The sequence below is a fragment of the Melospiza melodia genome, chromosome 4, assembly GCF_035770615.1.
Source record: "Melospiza melodia melodia isolate bMelMel2 chromosome 4, bMelMel2.pri, whole genome shotgun sequence".
NCBI lineage: Eukaryota > Metazoa > Chordata > Aves > Passeriformes > Passerellidae > Melospiza > Melospiza melodia.
In genome coordinates, this window is record NC_086197.1 from 68,105,956 (window position 1) to 68,123,128 (window position 17,173).

Genomic DNA, 17,173 nt, shown 5'->3' on the forward strand with positions numbered 1-17,173 from the left:
GAAAATTGAAAGGCTGATCTGCACAATAGTTTGCAGGTTATGTTGACTCATACAAAATTAGATGGTTTTAGCAACACTTGTGAATAACTAGTTTATTTTTTTCTCCTGGTGACACCAAATTCATCTCGGTTCCTAAACTCTGACTTCCAGCAACATCTCTGTGCCTCGGCTCAAAACTGAAAAGGTTGATCCTGCAATTGTCTCATTCCCATCACAGTTAAAAGCATGAAAAGGACCTGGAAACTATCAAAATCAGACTTTACTTGATCTCTGTACTTCTTATACCAAAATGTTTACAATACCAGTTTCTTTTAGGGAAGTATAACCAGGCAGCTTACCAATCCTGTTATGAAGGTGGAAACTAAGAGTACAGAACACTTCCTTGTGCAGGGCAGTAACTCAAATATGACAAACAGTGTCATTCCCACCTGAAGGGAGGAAATCACCTGTGGCCACTCCCTAAGCTACTGAGGCCACTAGACTTGAGTGCAGTCAAATGGTTGGATGCAAAACATCAGAGCACAATCAGAGTTCACATATTAGTGGTTGTGCTGCTTAAGAATCACTGTATCCATTTGGAGCAGCATTGAGTAGGTGCTAAACAGGGTGCAGCACAACTATACAACTACCTCATTCAGAACCAGTGTTAAGTTAAAATGAGAAATCTTTCCCATCTAAATAAGAAGTACAAATTATTGTGGTGTCATTTGGCCAACATATTCAGTTAGCAGATTTTCTCACATGGAAAATACTCTGAGAAAAACAGACAACACATGGGCAGCTTCTACTTTCAACACTGATGTTCTCAAGGACTGCCCTCTGCAGCATAAGCTAATGAAGATAGAAACATCTCATCTTCAGTTTCTCAACCAATAGTGAAGAGAAAAAGACAAACCTTCATATCCAGCCGAGCACAAAAAACTGCCTGCACAGTACCCCTCCTGTGACACCAACTCTACACACTTGTGCTTTTGTGATCTGCTCCTCATCCTTGTGCTGCCCAACAGTTGGTGCTGCACAGGCAATTGAGGCTTAAACTGCAGCAGAGAGAACAGAGTTTCTGGACAACCGTATTATTGTTCCTGCCCTGCTCCCTGCTTGCAATGAACACAGCCTCACATGACAGAAGTAGTTTAAAAATTACCTCTCTTAGTTCTCCTTCAGTATTGAGGAATTCCGTGACCCCACTGACAAGCTTTGAATTCATAAATAATGCTTCTCCATACCTGCAAGGGCAAAAAGAAGATGTACAGAGAGTTACTGCAAGAGCCAGGTCAACTGAAAACTAGGATGTAATCTTCTGTAATCAAGAGAGAAGGCATAGGACTGATTTTGGGGGATCAAGGGAATAGCACTGGAACGGGGTACTGGTATTTCAGGCTGAAAACCTAAACTGAGACCTTCTTCTAGGCTGACATGTTTCTAATCATTAAGTCAGATGCTATTAAGCAGAATGGCTGTAACTACAGGCACAGATGAGTGCTCCAGAGGAGGAGAGGACCAAACCACCTCCCACTAAATGGAACAGAGGGAGGAATTCATGGCAGTCTACAACTTCCCTATGAGGGGAAGAGGAGCGACAGGCACTGATCTCTTCTCTGTGGTGTCCAGTGACAGGACCTGAGGGAATGGCCTCAAGTTGTGTCAGGGGACGTTTAGGTAGGATATCAGGAAAAAGTTCTTCACCCAGAGAGTGGTTGGGCATCAGAACAGGCTCCCCAGGGAAGTGCTCAGAGCACCAAACCTGTCTGAGTTGAAGCAGTGCTTGGACAATGCTCTTGGGCACACATTGGGAATGGCCCAGTGCAGGACACGGTTGGACTCAATGATCCTTGTGTCATTGTGGATCCCTTCCGACTCAGCTTATTCTGTGATTCTGTGAAATAAAGCTCAAAATACAGGTGCCAATGAAGGAGCAGAGCAGCAACTATGGAGAATTATTCTGAAGAACCCTTCAAGCTGTACCATTAAATCAGACTTTTTGATGTGCTGTAGCCTTCTGTGTATTTTGTATTCATCCATCTCATCTACATTACAAATAGCCTCTCAAAAACTGAACTGCATCAAATTTTCTTGTTCCACTACCTGATAATTAAAATAAATAATGCTGATAGGAATAATACTACTAAAATAATCCCCAGGGCCACAACGCAGCATTTCAAAGAACCAGCCTGGAATGAAAATTTGAAAGCCTGGACAAGGAATATTTAAAGGATATGCAGAAGCAATCAGGAATGACATTTGGCAGGCAGTTGCTTTGAAACTGGCTGTTCAAATCCTCCTTTTCACTTGTTTTTCCACAAGTTTTTCAATCCTCCAAATGAAGCACTATAGCACCACTGACCTAGTGATCACTCCTTAAGTTTTACATTTTATGTTGGAAATAGTTTAGTTTGTGGAGTTTGTTGTTTTGGGGCTTGGGGTATAATTCCACTGGAAACCAGAAGTAAGTCAAGTTATATATCATTCAGCATAGTAAGAGGCACTTGACAAATAGTTACCCTTATCTTTATCTGCATGTATGTCCAAAGCAGTATCTAGCTAATCTAAACATGACTGGTTTTAAGATAGGGAATCCAGATCTCCTGTCAGACATGTGCAAGTATTACCAATAGACTTTACTGAAATTATGTTCATCTGGGGGAACAATTCAATTCATCGTCCACTTTTACAGACTGATTTATAGAATGAGTTCAAAATTCAAAGTGAAACGAACCAGCACAGTCACAGCTTTCTGTTCTGCTTCTGTTAATCCCAAATTGATTACCCTCAAATGCTTAGGTACTCTAAGCCACAGTTCTTTCAAAGGGGAGAAAGAAAGAGAAGGAAAATCAAAGCAATAGGTACAGAAAGATCAAGAGGGATCTCTCTGAGAAGATTCTGTTTTAGGGAATGCTTACACTATATTGCTTGCTATCTTGAGCTCTTGTGAGGAGAAACACTGTTAGAGGTATCAAAAACTCCCTGACCACTAATAAATGAATTAATAATGGCTATTTCAGCAAGTACATATCTTTTCCCAAAGTTTCAGTCACATTGGCATATACAGACATCCAGAGGCAAACTACGGGAAGCAGGGATTTCATGGTACTTTAAGTACATTTAGGCTTTCTAACAAAGCCCTTTATTATTACAGTCTCAGACATAACTGACTATTTGGAAAATGGGAAGCTCCTCTTGATGGGGTATTTTGACAAGGTTACCAATCCACTTTAGACAAGCAACTTCATAAAAACAGCTGCAGGAATTTTATTTTTCTTACAGTCTACTGTAGCCACCACAGTGCTAACAAGAAGTGACAGAATTCCTTCCACTAAAAATGATACCTTCATGCACACCTGTGCCGATTACTGCCCATTATGTATACTTGGTAAGAAGTCAGCCATTTACAGCAATTTCTACAGAAGCTCTGCTGATGAAAAAGCTAGAAAAGTCACGTTCCAAAACAGTATTTTGCAGGTGTGAAACATAAGAATAAATAGGAAAAGTGTTTGGTCTTACAAGTGTCAGTCTTCTCATCCTTCACAGGATAGACAACAGCACAAGAGATTCAGGGCCTCACATGCCTGAACTTCAGGGAAACATTCTGCAGACACAGACTCTCCAGTGCCCCTTTCCTTCTGTGGATGTAAACCCTCCAGTGCCCCATGTTTGTACAGGCTTTGCACTTGTGCAATCTCTAGAGGCAGCATAGTCCATTTACTTTGGACAGATATAAATGCCTTCCCAAATACTGTCAAGTTCCCAAATGCTGACAAATGATTCAGCACTTGAGAATGAAGGAATTCTTATAGGCATCTGATGTATTAAATTTTCACACACTGACACGTGCTCACAGGATGAAAATGCTTTAGGAGACAAGGTAGTGCATGCTCAGGTAACATGAAGTCAAGCACAGTATTTTCAATTCTCTTTTTCAGAGTTGTAGCACAGATTAGTCCCACAGATTTCTTACTAAAGACTTGTTTAGGCACCTCAATTTTTAAGTCACCTGTGTAAATTATACGAGTGACTTTGAAGACGTTATACATCATCAATATGCTCTGGAAAATGTGAATACAAGCATACTGGAAAATATGAAGGATTAAAAATATTTTGTGGCAATTCTAATTCCCTGACATGCTATGTTTAAAAGAGGAAATAGAGTTGTAATTTAATCCCCCTCAGCTATTTCACTTTACTATCTGAAACATCAACACTTTTTACATTAAATTAAATGGAAAATACCACTGAGATATCACCTTATTAAATTAATGTTTTATACAAAGTATTTTAAATGTGAATCAAATTAAATAATAAATTATAATCATAGAAAAAAGGATGCCTTGGGACAAAGTCTTCTTGAATCATAGAATCCTAGAATGGTTGGGGTTGGAACTAAAATCCAGTTCCAATCCCCTTGCTATGGGCAGGGACACCTTTCACTAGACCAGGTTGCCCAAAGTCCTATCCAACAAGACCTCACCACTCTCACAGTAAAAGAATTCTTCCTACTATCTGATTCAAACCTGCCGTCCTTCAGTTTGTAGCTCTTCCCCCTTGCCTTATCACCACATGCCCTTGTAAAAATCCCTCTTCAGCTTTCCTGTAAGGACCCTTTAGGTATTGGAATGTGCTGTAAGGTCTCCCCAGAGCCTTCTCTTCCTCAGCCTGTACATTCCCAACTCTCTCTCTCTCTTCATAGGTCAGATACATCAGGCATCATATTATCTTTGTGACTGTCCTTGGCACTTGCTCCAAGAAGTGCATGTTCTTCTTGAACCATAATTCCACAATAAAGCTTGTATTTTTAAAATGCAAATGAGCTGTGGTGAGCTCATGTCAGAAACCTAATCACAGAATCACAGAACATTAAAGGATTAGAATGAACCTTAAAGATCATCCAGTTCCAACCCCCACCCTTCCATGTGCAGGGACACCTCCTGCTAGACCAGGCTCCTCAAGGCCTTATCCAATCTGGCTTTGAACCTTGCCAAGGGATGGTTGTCCAACCTCCCTGGACAACCAGTTCCAGTGTCTCATCACCCTCACTGTAAAAATTTCTCTCTAATATCTAACTTATTTCTTCTATTTGTACCCATACCCATCCCAGTTCCTGATGAACACTCCCCCTCTGGCTCCATGGTAGGCTCCCTTCAAATACTGGAAAGTTGCTATTAGGTCTCCAGACAGCCTTCTCTTCTCGGGACTGAACAACTCCAAGTTCCTCAGCCTGTCTTTGTAGGAGAGGTTCTCCAGTCCTCTTACCAACTTTATGGCCTTCCTCTGAACTTGCTGCAACAGCTCCATGTCCTTCATACTCTGGGGACACTTGAACAGTACACAGCTCCCCAGGTGGGGTCTCATCAGAGCAGAGTAGAGGGGCAGAATCCCCTGCCTTGCCCTGCTTTGGGCGCAGCCCAGGGTTGGCTTTCTGGGCTGTGAATGGACATGGCCAGGTCATGCTGAGGTCTTTCCTCAACATCACCCCCAAGTCCTTCTCTTCAGGGCTGCTCTCAAATCCCTTCTCTGCCCACCCAGGGTGTGGGTGTTCCTGGGACTGCCATGACCTTGCATGCTATCGTGTCACTGTTTCCCTGAACAGTTAAGGGGCAAGGTATTAACTAGACTCTACTCTTTCAAAGTCTCATCTAAAATGTTCTAATCTATGATTACAAACAACATTATTTTTAATATATAACATGTATGTATAGCTTGCGTTAACTGTTTCATTTCACTGCACTGAATCTTTTAGTCATCAAAAGAAATTCAAGTGGATGTCATGCTTAGAAAAAGCAACAGCTACAATCTTTTTGGTGGCTCTGACTTGTGTTTGGAGATCAAACTGAATGAAGGTAACACAAAGAGAGTGTCGAGCAATAAGAGAAACTCTCTGTTATTTTCCTTTAAAAAAGGACAGTAGCAGGTCTTTTATTAGGTCTTACTGATTGTTATGAATCCAGATTACACAATGATGCATCCCAAACAAGCAAAATAAGTACAATTCAAATTCTAGGTGAAGTTAAGCTATTTTAAATTATAACCCAAAATATTTGGCATGTGGCAGTTTGTTAAATATTTTCTATTTGTGTACACTGCTTAACATTGTCCATATCTAAAATCACAGGTGTTAGCCGGGGTGTCAGATAAATATACTTACTAAGGCAGGACACAACTACAGCATATGTGTTTGTAGCAACACAAATTGTGATGGCTTTATGCCTAAACTCTGGATAAATCCCTGGAGGAACCTGAAAAATTATTTGCTATCTGAACTGGCTTGTGTAATAGTAACACATCTGCCATCCAGTTTCTATCTAAAAGTACAGTTCCTGGAATAATCACACCAAAAGCAGAGAATTCTTAATTTTTAAACTCTTCAGCACTCTTAGAGATTTTTTGGAAATGGCTTTCAAGAAGTATGCTTCTGCAATATGAATTTCCAAAACCAATTCCAGCTCAAACCTATTTTCCTAGATGAACTTCTAAAATCTCACTATACTACTAAGTATTATCCAAAACGGCATGAACAATATTCTGAATTTTTAGGAAAACTAAACTCAGTGTCTGAGTTTCTTTGACATTTACTTTGATGATGTAAAACCTGTAGGAAGTTAGCACCTGTACTCATCAAGCACTGGGATTTAGTTGCTTAAATACACCACTTTAAATATACCATTTCAAATATTCTGTGGTACAATAGTTGGCTCCTCACAAGTCCAGAAAGGAACAGATCTGCAATGCCTTTCCTGCCAACACCAAAGGTGTGACCTGGCATGGGATGCCTTAAAATCTTGGACACCTGCCTTTCAGAATCTGAATCTCATCCAAGCTGTGGTCCTTTTTAATCTGTCAGTATCAGATGAGCTGCTGTGCAATCTTTCAGGCCCTCAGGCTGTCCCTACAGAACTACAGAATTTTGTGATTCATTGAATTAATATCAAAATCTTCATCAAAAAGGATTTAAAAATGTTGACTGGGCTTCAGAGTAGGCACATGTAGCACTTGTTCAAAGAGAAAGAGAAGCAGGTGTAAGGAGCAATCTTGTCTCCTTTCTGTTCATCTATTTTTAATTCAAAATGTTGCTCCTTTATTACATGAAACTCACCTAAAACACAGAGTGGAAAGAAAGGGGATGACACTATATTAACATCCTTTTGAAAATGGAAATGTTTCATAGTGTGCATTTTTTCCACAACTGAAATAATATTTTTGAAAAGAGTATTTTTTCTATCTGACTTTAAATCAGAAAAATTTCTTGGGAACTGCTGTTTTTTCTCTGTATAGAAATAGGACTGCAGCCCTTGACATATAGATAAAATTCATAATCATAAGCACAGACACAATACACTAGTATACATACAGATGATTGCCAAGAGACAAATGTCTCTATGCATGTGTGTGATAATCTATGAATAAATGCATTTATGACTCATATGCAGCTATTTCATATTTAGAGATTTAGAGACATCTCTATTCATGGATTAAAAGAGAATGGACTAGATTCAGGAACTTACAGAAATACACACCTATACAATACTTACACATATTATATAAAGATAAGAAAATAAAAATAAATTAAGAATTTTTATATATACCTAGCATTCAGTATTTTCCATTTCTCTCTGAAAAACTTCCAAGCAAGATCCCTTCCATGTGGATTTCGAGCTACGTGGATTATCACATCAATTGCATCCTGATCCAGAACAACTTCAGAGTTGAGAGACAAATTCAAAAGTCTAGTGGGAGAAACAAGAACATTTAATTTCACAAACACATTGTCCAACGTCAGTGCATCAGAAAACTTTTGGAAAAAGAAGATCTCTGCTGAATTGTTTAAGTCTCCAAGTGAGTTCAGCAGATTATTTCTATGATTCCAAAGACTGGAAACATTTAGGAATCAGAAAAATCTTGATGTAAAAAGATTTCAGGAAAAGCTGAGTGCAACTTTACATGTGCATTTTTACTGATCTGTAAGATAAGATTGGTCAAGACATGGTAAATAAAGGACACGGTAACAAAAAAATACCCACAATTATTACAGGATTTAAAACATTTCCAATGAAGAAAGGAAAATCTGGAACTGAAATATGTGTCAGTTTTCATATGCATTAATGCAAAAGTGTAAGATGGTTTAAACAGACAGTAAGCCTGTACTTGAAAAGCAAATTTCTGTCCTTTAGATGAAAGCTCAAGTGATGATCCATAACTGTTGAAGTGATTATTAGTAACAGATCCAAATATTGAATAATTTTTACCTGTTAAGCAAGTTTCTGTCATCACTGCAAGTTAAGGCTTCTAATAGTATTTTCTTCTCAGACACTGCTGTGGTAGAATGAAATTTCATCCAAATGAATTCCCATACGTCTTCATCCATCAGTGAAACTCCTGTACAGTAGACAATGTCTCTCACATTGAGAGGGATTCTACAAGAGAAACCAGTATTAGCATTTTGGTAAACAAGCAGCCTCCTGATATTGGATACAAAGGAGGACCATTTCGGAGATTTCAAATTTATTGTCCAATAGTAATGGGATTTTTAGAAAATTACATTTGCTTCTCTTTACTGCTGCCAACACTTTCCAGGCCATCCTAATGGGCTTTCTAAAGGGTAGCATTTTCTTCATAACATCATCACATTGTCAGAAGACTATAAAATATGGTCACGGAGTTCATCAACTTATAATGTGCCACATAACCTACAGGTAACATAAGCTCTCCAAATTAGTATGGAGATTATCACTGCTGCTGGGCTATGTGCCAAATCTGCTCTTCCTGTCTTTTCCACTGTTTTACAACAGGACCTGAGCAGCCAGAAACTCTTTCTTGCTTGGGCTGGAAAGGGCTTCATCTTCATATAGTAACATACAAGCAAGAAAGGATGCGCTGTGACAATGATACTAAAACATGATATTGTGAGGAAGAAAGATTTGGGTGTTTTTTTTAGCATATAATACCAGTACAGAACCAACTGTGCCATAGAGAACTGTAATTACTGCTAAATTAGTATCAACTTAAACTACAGTTAAATTACCAAATTCAGACCTAGTGTATATACAGTATGTGCATATGTACAGTGTTCTTCTAAAAAGGTCTCATCTGGGCTTTCAATTTCCTACCTTGCTTATGTTTCCTATACAGGCATAGAAGCTGAAACATTTGTACCATTGAGCCATTAATTCAGGTAGGAACTGTGGGCTGGAAGGACTGTCACTCTGTGTTTGGCTAGTACAGACACAGCAGCAGATGTACCAGAAGTGGATGTCTAACCCCAGAATAGATAGTACTCCTCACTTTCAAAATTTACAGTAAAATGTATCAATTCAATGGGCTTTCCCAGCTAGCCATTTTTTACATTCTAAGGGCCAACACCAGCAATTTTAGCAGCAGTGTAGTCAGTAAGCACAGGATCATTGGCATCTCTGGAAAGGAACGAGATCTTAAGACAAGGGATGGAGCTGATCCCATGATCATAGCCTAGATGTCACCACTTTCCTCGCTAAGAAAACTCTACTGCCACCAAATCAGTAGTATTATACTTGCAGTGCTGCAGCAGATCTAATCAAAATTATCCAACCAACTGCTCCAGGGAAAGTTTTAGGTCTGTACCTATAAGCTAAGTAATTAGGATAATGTGAAAAACTCAGCCCTTACAAACCAAGACATCGAACACAAATACTGCTTTTAAAAGGCTGACTTTCAGAAACTACAAAATGTACAGCTATGAAACACTACCAACTTCTCCTGTGAGAGGCTTGCAATCAGCACTGTAGACAGGGGGGGTTCCTTTTGTGGAAATGAAAATTGCTTATGAAAGTGCAAATGTCCCCAAAGTAATTTCTCTTTAACTATTGCTCCTACAGAGAGTCCTCTAATTGAATTTTGTCCATTTGTGGGGATTTTTGCTTTCTCACTTGTCCAGTCATTTTGGGCGTGCATTCTATCATTATCTAAATATCTGAAATCTCTTCAGTCTACAGGTTTTTTAGTATTATAGATTCCTGGAAAATTGCAGTTCCAAGGCACTAGATCAGCATGTGGATGTTTGTCCCTTGTATTAACCAAATCAAGTGCATAAAATTACCATTATTTTGGTACTGCTTGGGTCCTAACACTGCAGAACACATCCTGTTGTTAGTGAAACCTCATCTGTGCATTCAAGGCTGCTCTTTTTTTTAAAGAGCTAATATGATTGATGGATACTTCAGAAGAATAAAAATAAACGTTTAAGAGCATCACTTTAAATGGCTTTAATTTGAATACTGATCCAATTTATTAAACTTTCTTTTTCTTGCATTAGAGATATGATGGTGAGAATGAAATGTGTAGTTAGTCAAGCTCATTTAAAAATTAAACACTTTAGGAGAAAAAGTTAAAAATTAAACAGTTAGGAAAAAATGAACTAAAATCGTGCTATGCCTTTACAGGGATTTCTTTCTTTCAAGAGTGAATTATAAAGCTCTACAATGAGCTAAGAATAATGTTCTAAGTCATAATTAATTGGTACATATTTGCTCCTATTTAAAGTATGTTCTAACAATTGAAGATACACTTATAAAATTGGACCATAATTATTTATCTTCTGAGGAAATTGTGTTCTAATTTTTTAAATGTAAATGCACGCAGATTAGACAGTTCTTTGATTAAGTAACAAGTTTCAACACCATTTAGGGTTCTATTTGACAAAGAAAATTAACCAGGACCATTATTCTTATTTTTGCAACAATTTAACATTTAACTTAAGCCTATTTTTCTTGATGACTATATTTATAATCTTGTTTAATAGGTTACAAGGCTAAGATAAGAAACAAGAATGAAGTATTAATACTTTGTTGGCAGATCTGTAATACAGATTCTATTACAAAAAAGAGCACCATACAGCTTATTTTTAAAAAGTTCAATCCCAAATCTTATACTCCCATTCTCTATTACAAACTCCAGGAGTCATGCTGCGGGCACCATTGTGCAGAAGGATCCTCTGCCATAGCACATACCCAGTCTATAGAGAGAGGGCAGATCTTTCCCTTGAAAATTGAGGTACAGAGGTGTGATGGGCTCGACATTCAGGCGCCTGTCCCACCTAGAATTGAGGGGACATTAACTGAGGATGTGGCTACTCAAGGTGTCTGGGGCAAAGCTATGTACAGTCCCTGTCCTGTGCTCCCAAGTTTCAGGTATCACATGGGTCTGACAGAGGCAGGCAGAGAATACATCATCCCTCAAGTGATGGTTACTGCTATTGCTCCTTCCCATTCCCACTGCAGATCCCCCACAAGTGAACATGCAAGCAGCATAGTCAAGCTCTTCAACACTGACTTTAATAACTGAGTGATGAGTTAAGTACTTCTTTCTGGCACCAGTCCCTAAGCAGATATGTCTTTGTCCATTCTGGACAGTTTTTGCAACAAAAATATGGTCGTTTCTGATCATAAAAAAAATAATGGTCATTTTCCAAAGTTGTGGAGACATCATCCCTGAATGAGAAAATTGGAAGCTAATCTATCGAAATTTTAAAGATTTCAAATTAATTACTGCTAATCCGTAATCACTACATATAGGGTCATTTTACTGTGGTGACACACAGAAGTCAGAAGACAAAAAATACTGTCTGAACTAGCTGCCCCATAATGCCCTGCTTCACCTTTCACAAGATGAAGTCCTCTCTCTATTTAGACCCAGATGGTCTTCCAGAGTGCTAAGTCCTTGATTAACTCATGCACTCAACAGTGGGTTTTTCCTCCTTAAGTTTTATTGACTTGAGTGCAAGATTCTACTCAAATGTTGTAACAACCTATTAATTACTAAATCACTTCAGCAACATTGGCTCACATTAGCTGGCAAAGCTCCAGAAACATTTCAAAATGCATGAATAGCTATGCCTGACTTTTTTTCAGTAATTAAAGCTTCTAGGGGTTGCAAACACAGAAGAAGGGATTCACTTTATTTTTTTTACATTTATCAGACACTCATGTGTGAAAAACATTAAAATAACTCTCATTTTTTCATGTTTGCTGCTAACAACTTCCAAAAATAGCTGCTAGGCATCAATCCCTTGAAAGAACCCAGTGCCTCTTCCAAGAAAATAACAAAAGTAATTAACCTGTTGGCCATGTTCTCACAAATACTTATGTAGGCGGTTAAACTCAAGTATATTTCTAAGTTGTTGCAAGACAGTAGCACTACTATGTCCACGTGAAACACAGAAATAAAATTATCTATCACAAGTAATTACATAGAGAAATAAAGGAGAAAGAAAAGGAAAGAAAAAAACGGTTGTTTGGAAAAACTTTTGATTTTCTATCACCTAAGCCAGACTTCATTGAAATTACTTCAATTAATGACTGGTAATTTACTACTCCCTCAGATCTACAGGGAGTTTTGTTTATAGACATGCAACACACTCCTATACATGCCTGCAATTGTTTTTCTGGTGGCATTTCCACTGAGTTGTTAGAGGTGCAGGCAATTAAGCACACTGCCAGCTCAGGCAGGTGGATTGATACGAATCCGTTATTCCTTCTAGAGGAAACACAAAATTTCCATGAACAAGTGTGGAGGTTCACAATGCCCAAATTTGGCTTACTGGTTATCACTGTCCTTCAAATTATGTGATGGAAGACATTTACTTCACTATTTACACCTTTCTTAAGATGATAAAGAATTAACTAATGTTCCTAACCATCATAGCAGCATGACAGAAGTGAAATGAAGAACAGTAGCCACTGAAAAACTCCATATCTACATTATTACACTTTAAAAGAAGAGATGAGGTTGTTTAGTATTAGTGTGCAGAGATGTAAGATCCTGTTTTCATTACTTAGTAACCAAAAGTGGTTCATTTGTAATTCAAAGAACACACAGATGTGTTCTGACTTAAAACCCACAGACAGAACAGGAAAGTTCATATCTTCTTCTCTTTTCAGGGATCTCTGGTCTGTAGCAGGGGACCTTGCCCCCCACAAGAGCTTATCTGTTGCTTGTTAACCAGTCAGGTAACTGAAACAGGAATAGCTGTCTTGTAGTGAGTCCTTCTGGCATCACAGGGTTGACACAGGTATAGCAACTCACAACTGACACCTTAATGTTGATGTGAGATCCAGAAGATAAGTTAGATTTTCACTGACAGACACCTCACTTTACAAACTATATAAACTACACCAAACTCCCACAAGGCAGAAATCCTCTACACATTTCATGGAAATGTATGGGGTTTTTCCCATGAGAAGGGATGCATGCTTCCCTATTACTCCCACTGAGACTGAGTGAAGGAATCTGTGTACGTTGTCATTATTTCAGTGGTAAATTATATTTGACTCCTAATCAATACTGTATCTTTTGCTAGCTTTATTATAGGTACCTTGATGTCATGCACTGGCTTATGTCATGCTGTAATCTACTAGTTCCTTTTAGTTTTATACTGTGTAGTAACTCTGATTAAGATTTTTTGTCTTTTATCTCCTGTCTGTTCAATAAATAATTAATTTTATTAAAATAGATCTGATCTGCCATCCTTAGTACTTGCGGGCCAGAATAATGTCTTAATTGAAACTGTTGCCAAAACCTGAGGCTAAAACAGGACTTGTCTGAAGCTCCCACTGGTCCTGTGACATGGCTATTACAGCTGCCTGAGGAGGTCTTCATGGTGAGAGAAGGACGAGAATCTTGTTTGATGATCAGAAGGCTGGATTTATTGATATATGATATATAATACATTATAACTATACTAAAAAGAATAAAGAGAGAAGTTGCAGAGGCTAAGCTAAGAATAGAATAGAAAAGAATCCATCACAAAGTTCTGTGTCCAGGGAATCTTTCCCCGAGCTGCTCCTGTGATTGGCCCTTAACTGTACACATGGAACATGAACCAATCACAGGTGCATCCTATTGCATTCCACAGCAGCTGATAATCATTGTTTACATTCTCTTCTGGGGCCTCTGCTTCCCAGAAGATGGACAAATCTGAAAGAAAGGATTTCTATGAAAAAATGTCTGCGACACGTGGCCCCACCTCAGCACTCCAAGATTTCTCAGAACAGTCTGGATGATTAGACCAGAACAGTTTTAAAAGATCTGCATTTGCATTCAGAATGGTACATCAGTCTCTACTTCTTCCTCATTCACAAAGACAGACAAATGCAAACTTCATTAACCCATGGGTTACTGAATGGATGCTGGCTTAGCCTAATTCAGCGCAACAGTTTGCACTCCTCACTGCAAACATCAAAACTGATCAGAGTGATTGTGACAGAAAATTAATTGTACAAATAGTGAAAAATGCATTAAAGCTAAAATTACCCCAAAATCATATGACATCAGCATCAGTGAAATGCATTTACCCTAAGTTTTCTAGGGGTATTAAGGTGATTAATTAAGGTACTTTGTTTCCATGTAAATGACAGCAATAAATAGCAATGGTTATGTTTCTAAAGAAGTTAAAAATCAGAGCAAAGAAAAGTGGCTATGACTAGCTGGGGCCTTCCAATAGGTCTGGTATCATCTCACAGAACATGTGCACATAACTGTGTCCCATGCAATACTATCATCTCCCACTGTTCAGTGCTGCATGTCAGCACAAGAACAGGGTCACCACAGCCCTACTAAGAGAACCAGCACTCCTTTTTCTGCTGAAGGCAAAATCAGCTGTCTCAAATTAAAGCAGCTCTCTCATATATTCATGTTTACATCATCCTGTTTAACTTTGCCCCAAGCAAGCATACATCCACAGGCAACTTTGCCAGCAAAAATGTATATGTGGCAACCTGTAGCTGATGTATGGTAAGAGTAGCTGGGAGGTAACTGTGCCTGCACCCACAGAGATGTTTGTAAAAACAACCTCATGTCTATTGGTAAGTTACGCTTCAAGCCATCGTGGTGTGTATTTGAGTATTAACCCCCGTTATCACCTGTCAGGACTTTACATATTGCAGCTCTCCATGCATTCTTTCCTGAACTTCAGAAATACATGTTTACTCAACCTATCCAAAGGAAGTAGTCTGAAAATGCTAATCCTCTTAGAAACATGTTTTTCTTTCAGAATAGATGCAGTGAAGGTTAAAGGGGTTAACAAGGCTGATTATTAATCTCAGGCAGGCATTGAATGGTAATTTTGTTAATTTTTTAGGCTGAACCACAATGCTGCTATATCTAAGGAGTGTGAATAATGTATTTCTTCACACATGAAAGCTCCACAGGGATGAGCTCAGTTAAATGAAGGTAGAAGCAAACATCTTTATTTTCAGCCAACAGTAGCTTCCTCTTGTACAACATTCTGCTCTTGACTGAATCTCAGTAACTTTACATTCTCAAACTACAAGGGAAATTTCAACATGGTTATATGGTTTCTACTCTGTATTCTTCTGAACATCAGCATGGAAGTTTCAAGGGTTTTCATTGTTCCAGTACAGGAGCAGCATATATCCCAATTTAAGACAGTGAAAATAATTGTTTTAAGATCACCATCAAGTCAGAAGTAAATACAGCCCTTCAAGCAATGTAATTTAAAAAAAAGACTAAAACTACTTAAATTCATTGATTACAACACTGCAAGACCTACTTTGAGGTCTAACCCCAGATCTTCAGTAGAAAGAAATAATGACTATTTTTTAACAACTGCAAGGATTAAAACATACCAATTCCTAAACCAGCACAACAAGATGTGTCTTTACAATCTCTTCTGCTTCTGATGCTATGTGTTTGCCTTGCTCCTTGTACAAACAAATTTCTTTCTCAGACTTCTTTTTTTTCCATTGCATTTTGCCCTGAAAAAGTGATCATAAGCAATACCACCTAAAGCCCCTGGCACACTAAGTATTTCTGGTATTTCTGGTATTTCTGGTATTTCAGGTATTGAAGCTCCTTGTCCTTTAGATGAAGGCTCTCTCATCTTTAGACTGGAGAGCTGTATCATTTCTCTTGCTAATGAAATAAATTCCAGAGGCTGAGCTGAAGCCACAAGAGGAAAGTGTGTTGCAGTATCTTAACACTGTCCCAAACACCTCGCAGACAGGTCATCAGGCTCGCGTTCTGCATTGGCACATACAGGGCTGAGGTATAAACCAAAGCACAGCAAACTGCTGGAATCTCAGCACTACTGCTTGAAATGGTGTTGAAGAGCAGTTGTGCTGGAAAAGAAAAGGAGCAGTCATTTTCCTGTTTTAGTGACAACATTGAAAGGCATCTTTTGCAAGGACCCCATACTCTACGATTGCCATTTATGTATTCATTTGATATAGGTATCCTTCCTACTACCTGTAGTGCTGGACCCTAAGAGGGCCCACTCACACTTCAGAATCTCATGTTAAGAGGCTCTTCTCAGCTCTTCTGCCAGCTGCACTTCAGAGGCCCCTAAATACCCCTGTAGGAAGCATAACTCTGAGCATCTGATTCTGCTCTATGAGCCAAGCATCCAAAAATGAAGCAATACCTAAGTCACTTTAAAAATTCCAGTCTTCACAGCCTCTCAGCTGTGACTTCCACTTTCATGCATAGAGGCTAGTGTTGTAGATCACACATAAATTGGGATTTTTCACTAATTCCAGAAGAAAATCTGCAGCACTATAGCTGGAAATCTAAGTACTGTTTTTCAAACAGTACTGAAAATACAAGAAGACCTCTGCTCTTGCACCAAGAATGACCATTATTTTACTTGGTGAACAGTGGCAAATTATTTGCACAGTAAAGAGTATATAATTACAAAATGCCAACAGTATCTGATATCACAATTACTTCACTTTTGTATCGTGAAGAGTAGATGGTAATTCATTTCTGGACCTACCAGATTGAATGTAATTACTAAAAACCACAGCAATTGTAAGCATATGCCAGTAAAACACAGATGTTACTATACTACCTGACATTTCATCCAAAACCAAGTATTACAAGTAAAACATTTCAAAAGGACATCTAAAAAGTCATAGATTATTAATGTGGCTAAAATGTTATGAATGTTAGGATTTCTTCAGTATTATTAATAGCACATTCTCTGTTATAGTTATTTCAGCTTTAATTGCAGTAACTGCCAGGGAATCAAAAACCTCCCTTATATGATTTACTGATTGTGCATTTATGTGGTATTTAATATCATATTTTAATTTGATACTCACTTAATTTTCACTTGATTAAAATCTTGAGACACAAACCTAATTTCACTGTCTCTACTGCTTTGAAAAATTTCTGTCATCTTCCAGAATAAAGT

At 38.4% G+C, this 17,173-nt stretch overlaps 1 protein-coding gene across 1 annotated transcript in view; it reads right to left on the reverse strand.

Annotated features, from left to right (window-relative positions):
- The window catches only part of TRHDE (thyrotropin releasing hormone degrading enzyme), a 210,287-nt gene that overhangs the window by 8,478 nt on the left and 184,636 nt on the right, over nt 1–17,173 (reverse strand). Inside the window, exons 16-18 of the mRNA XM_063155038.1 lie at nt 8,238–8,405; nt 7,578–7,718; nt 1,145–1,226 (exon numbers count right to left, since the gene is read on the reverse strand). Of these exons, the coding sequence (XP_063011108.1) occupies nt 1,145–1,226; nt 7,578–7,718; nt 8,238–8,405 (391 nt within the window). The remainder of the gene's footprint in view (nt 1–1,144; nt 1,227–7,577; nt 7,719–8,237; nt 8,406–17,173) is intronic.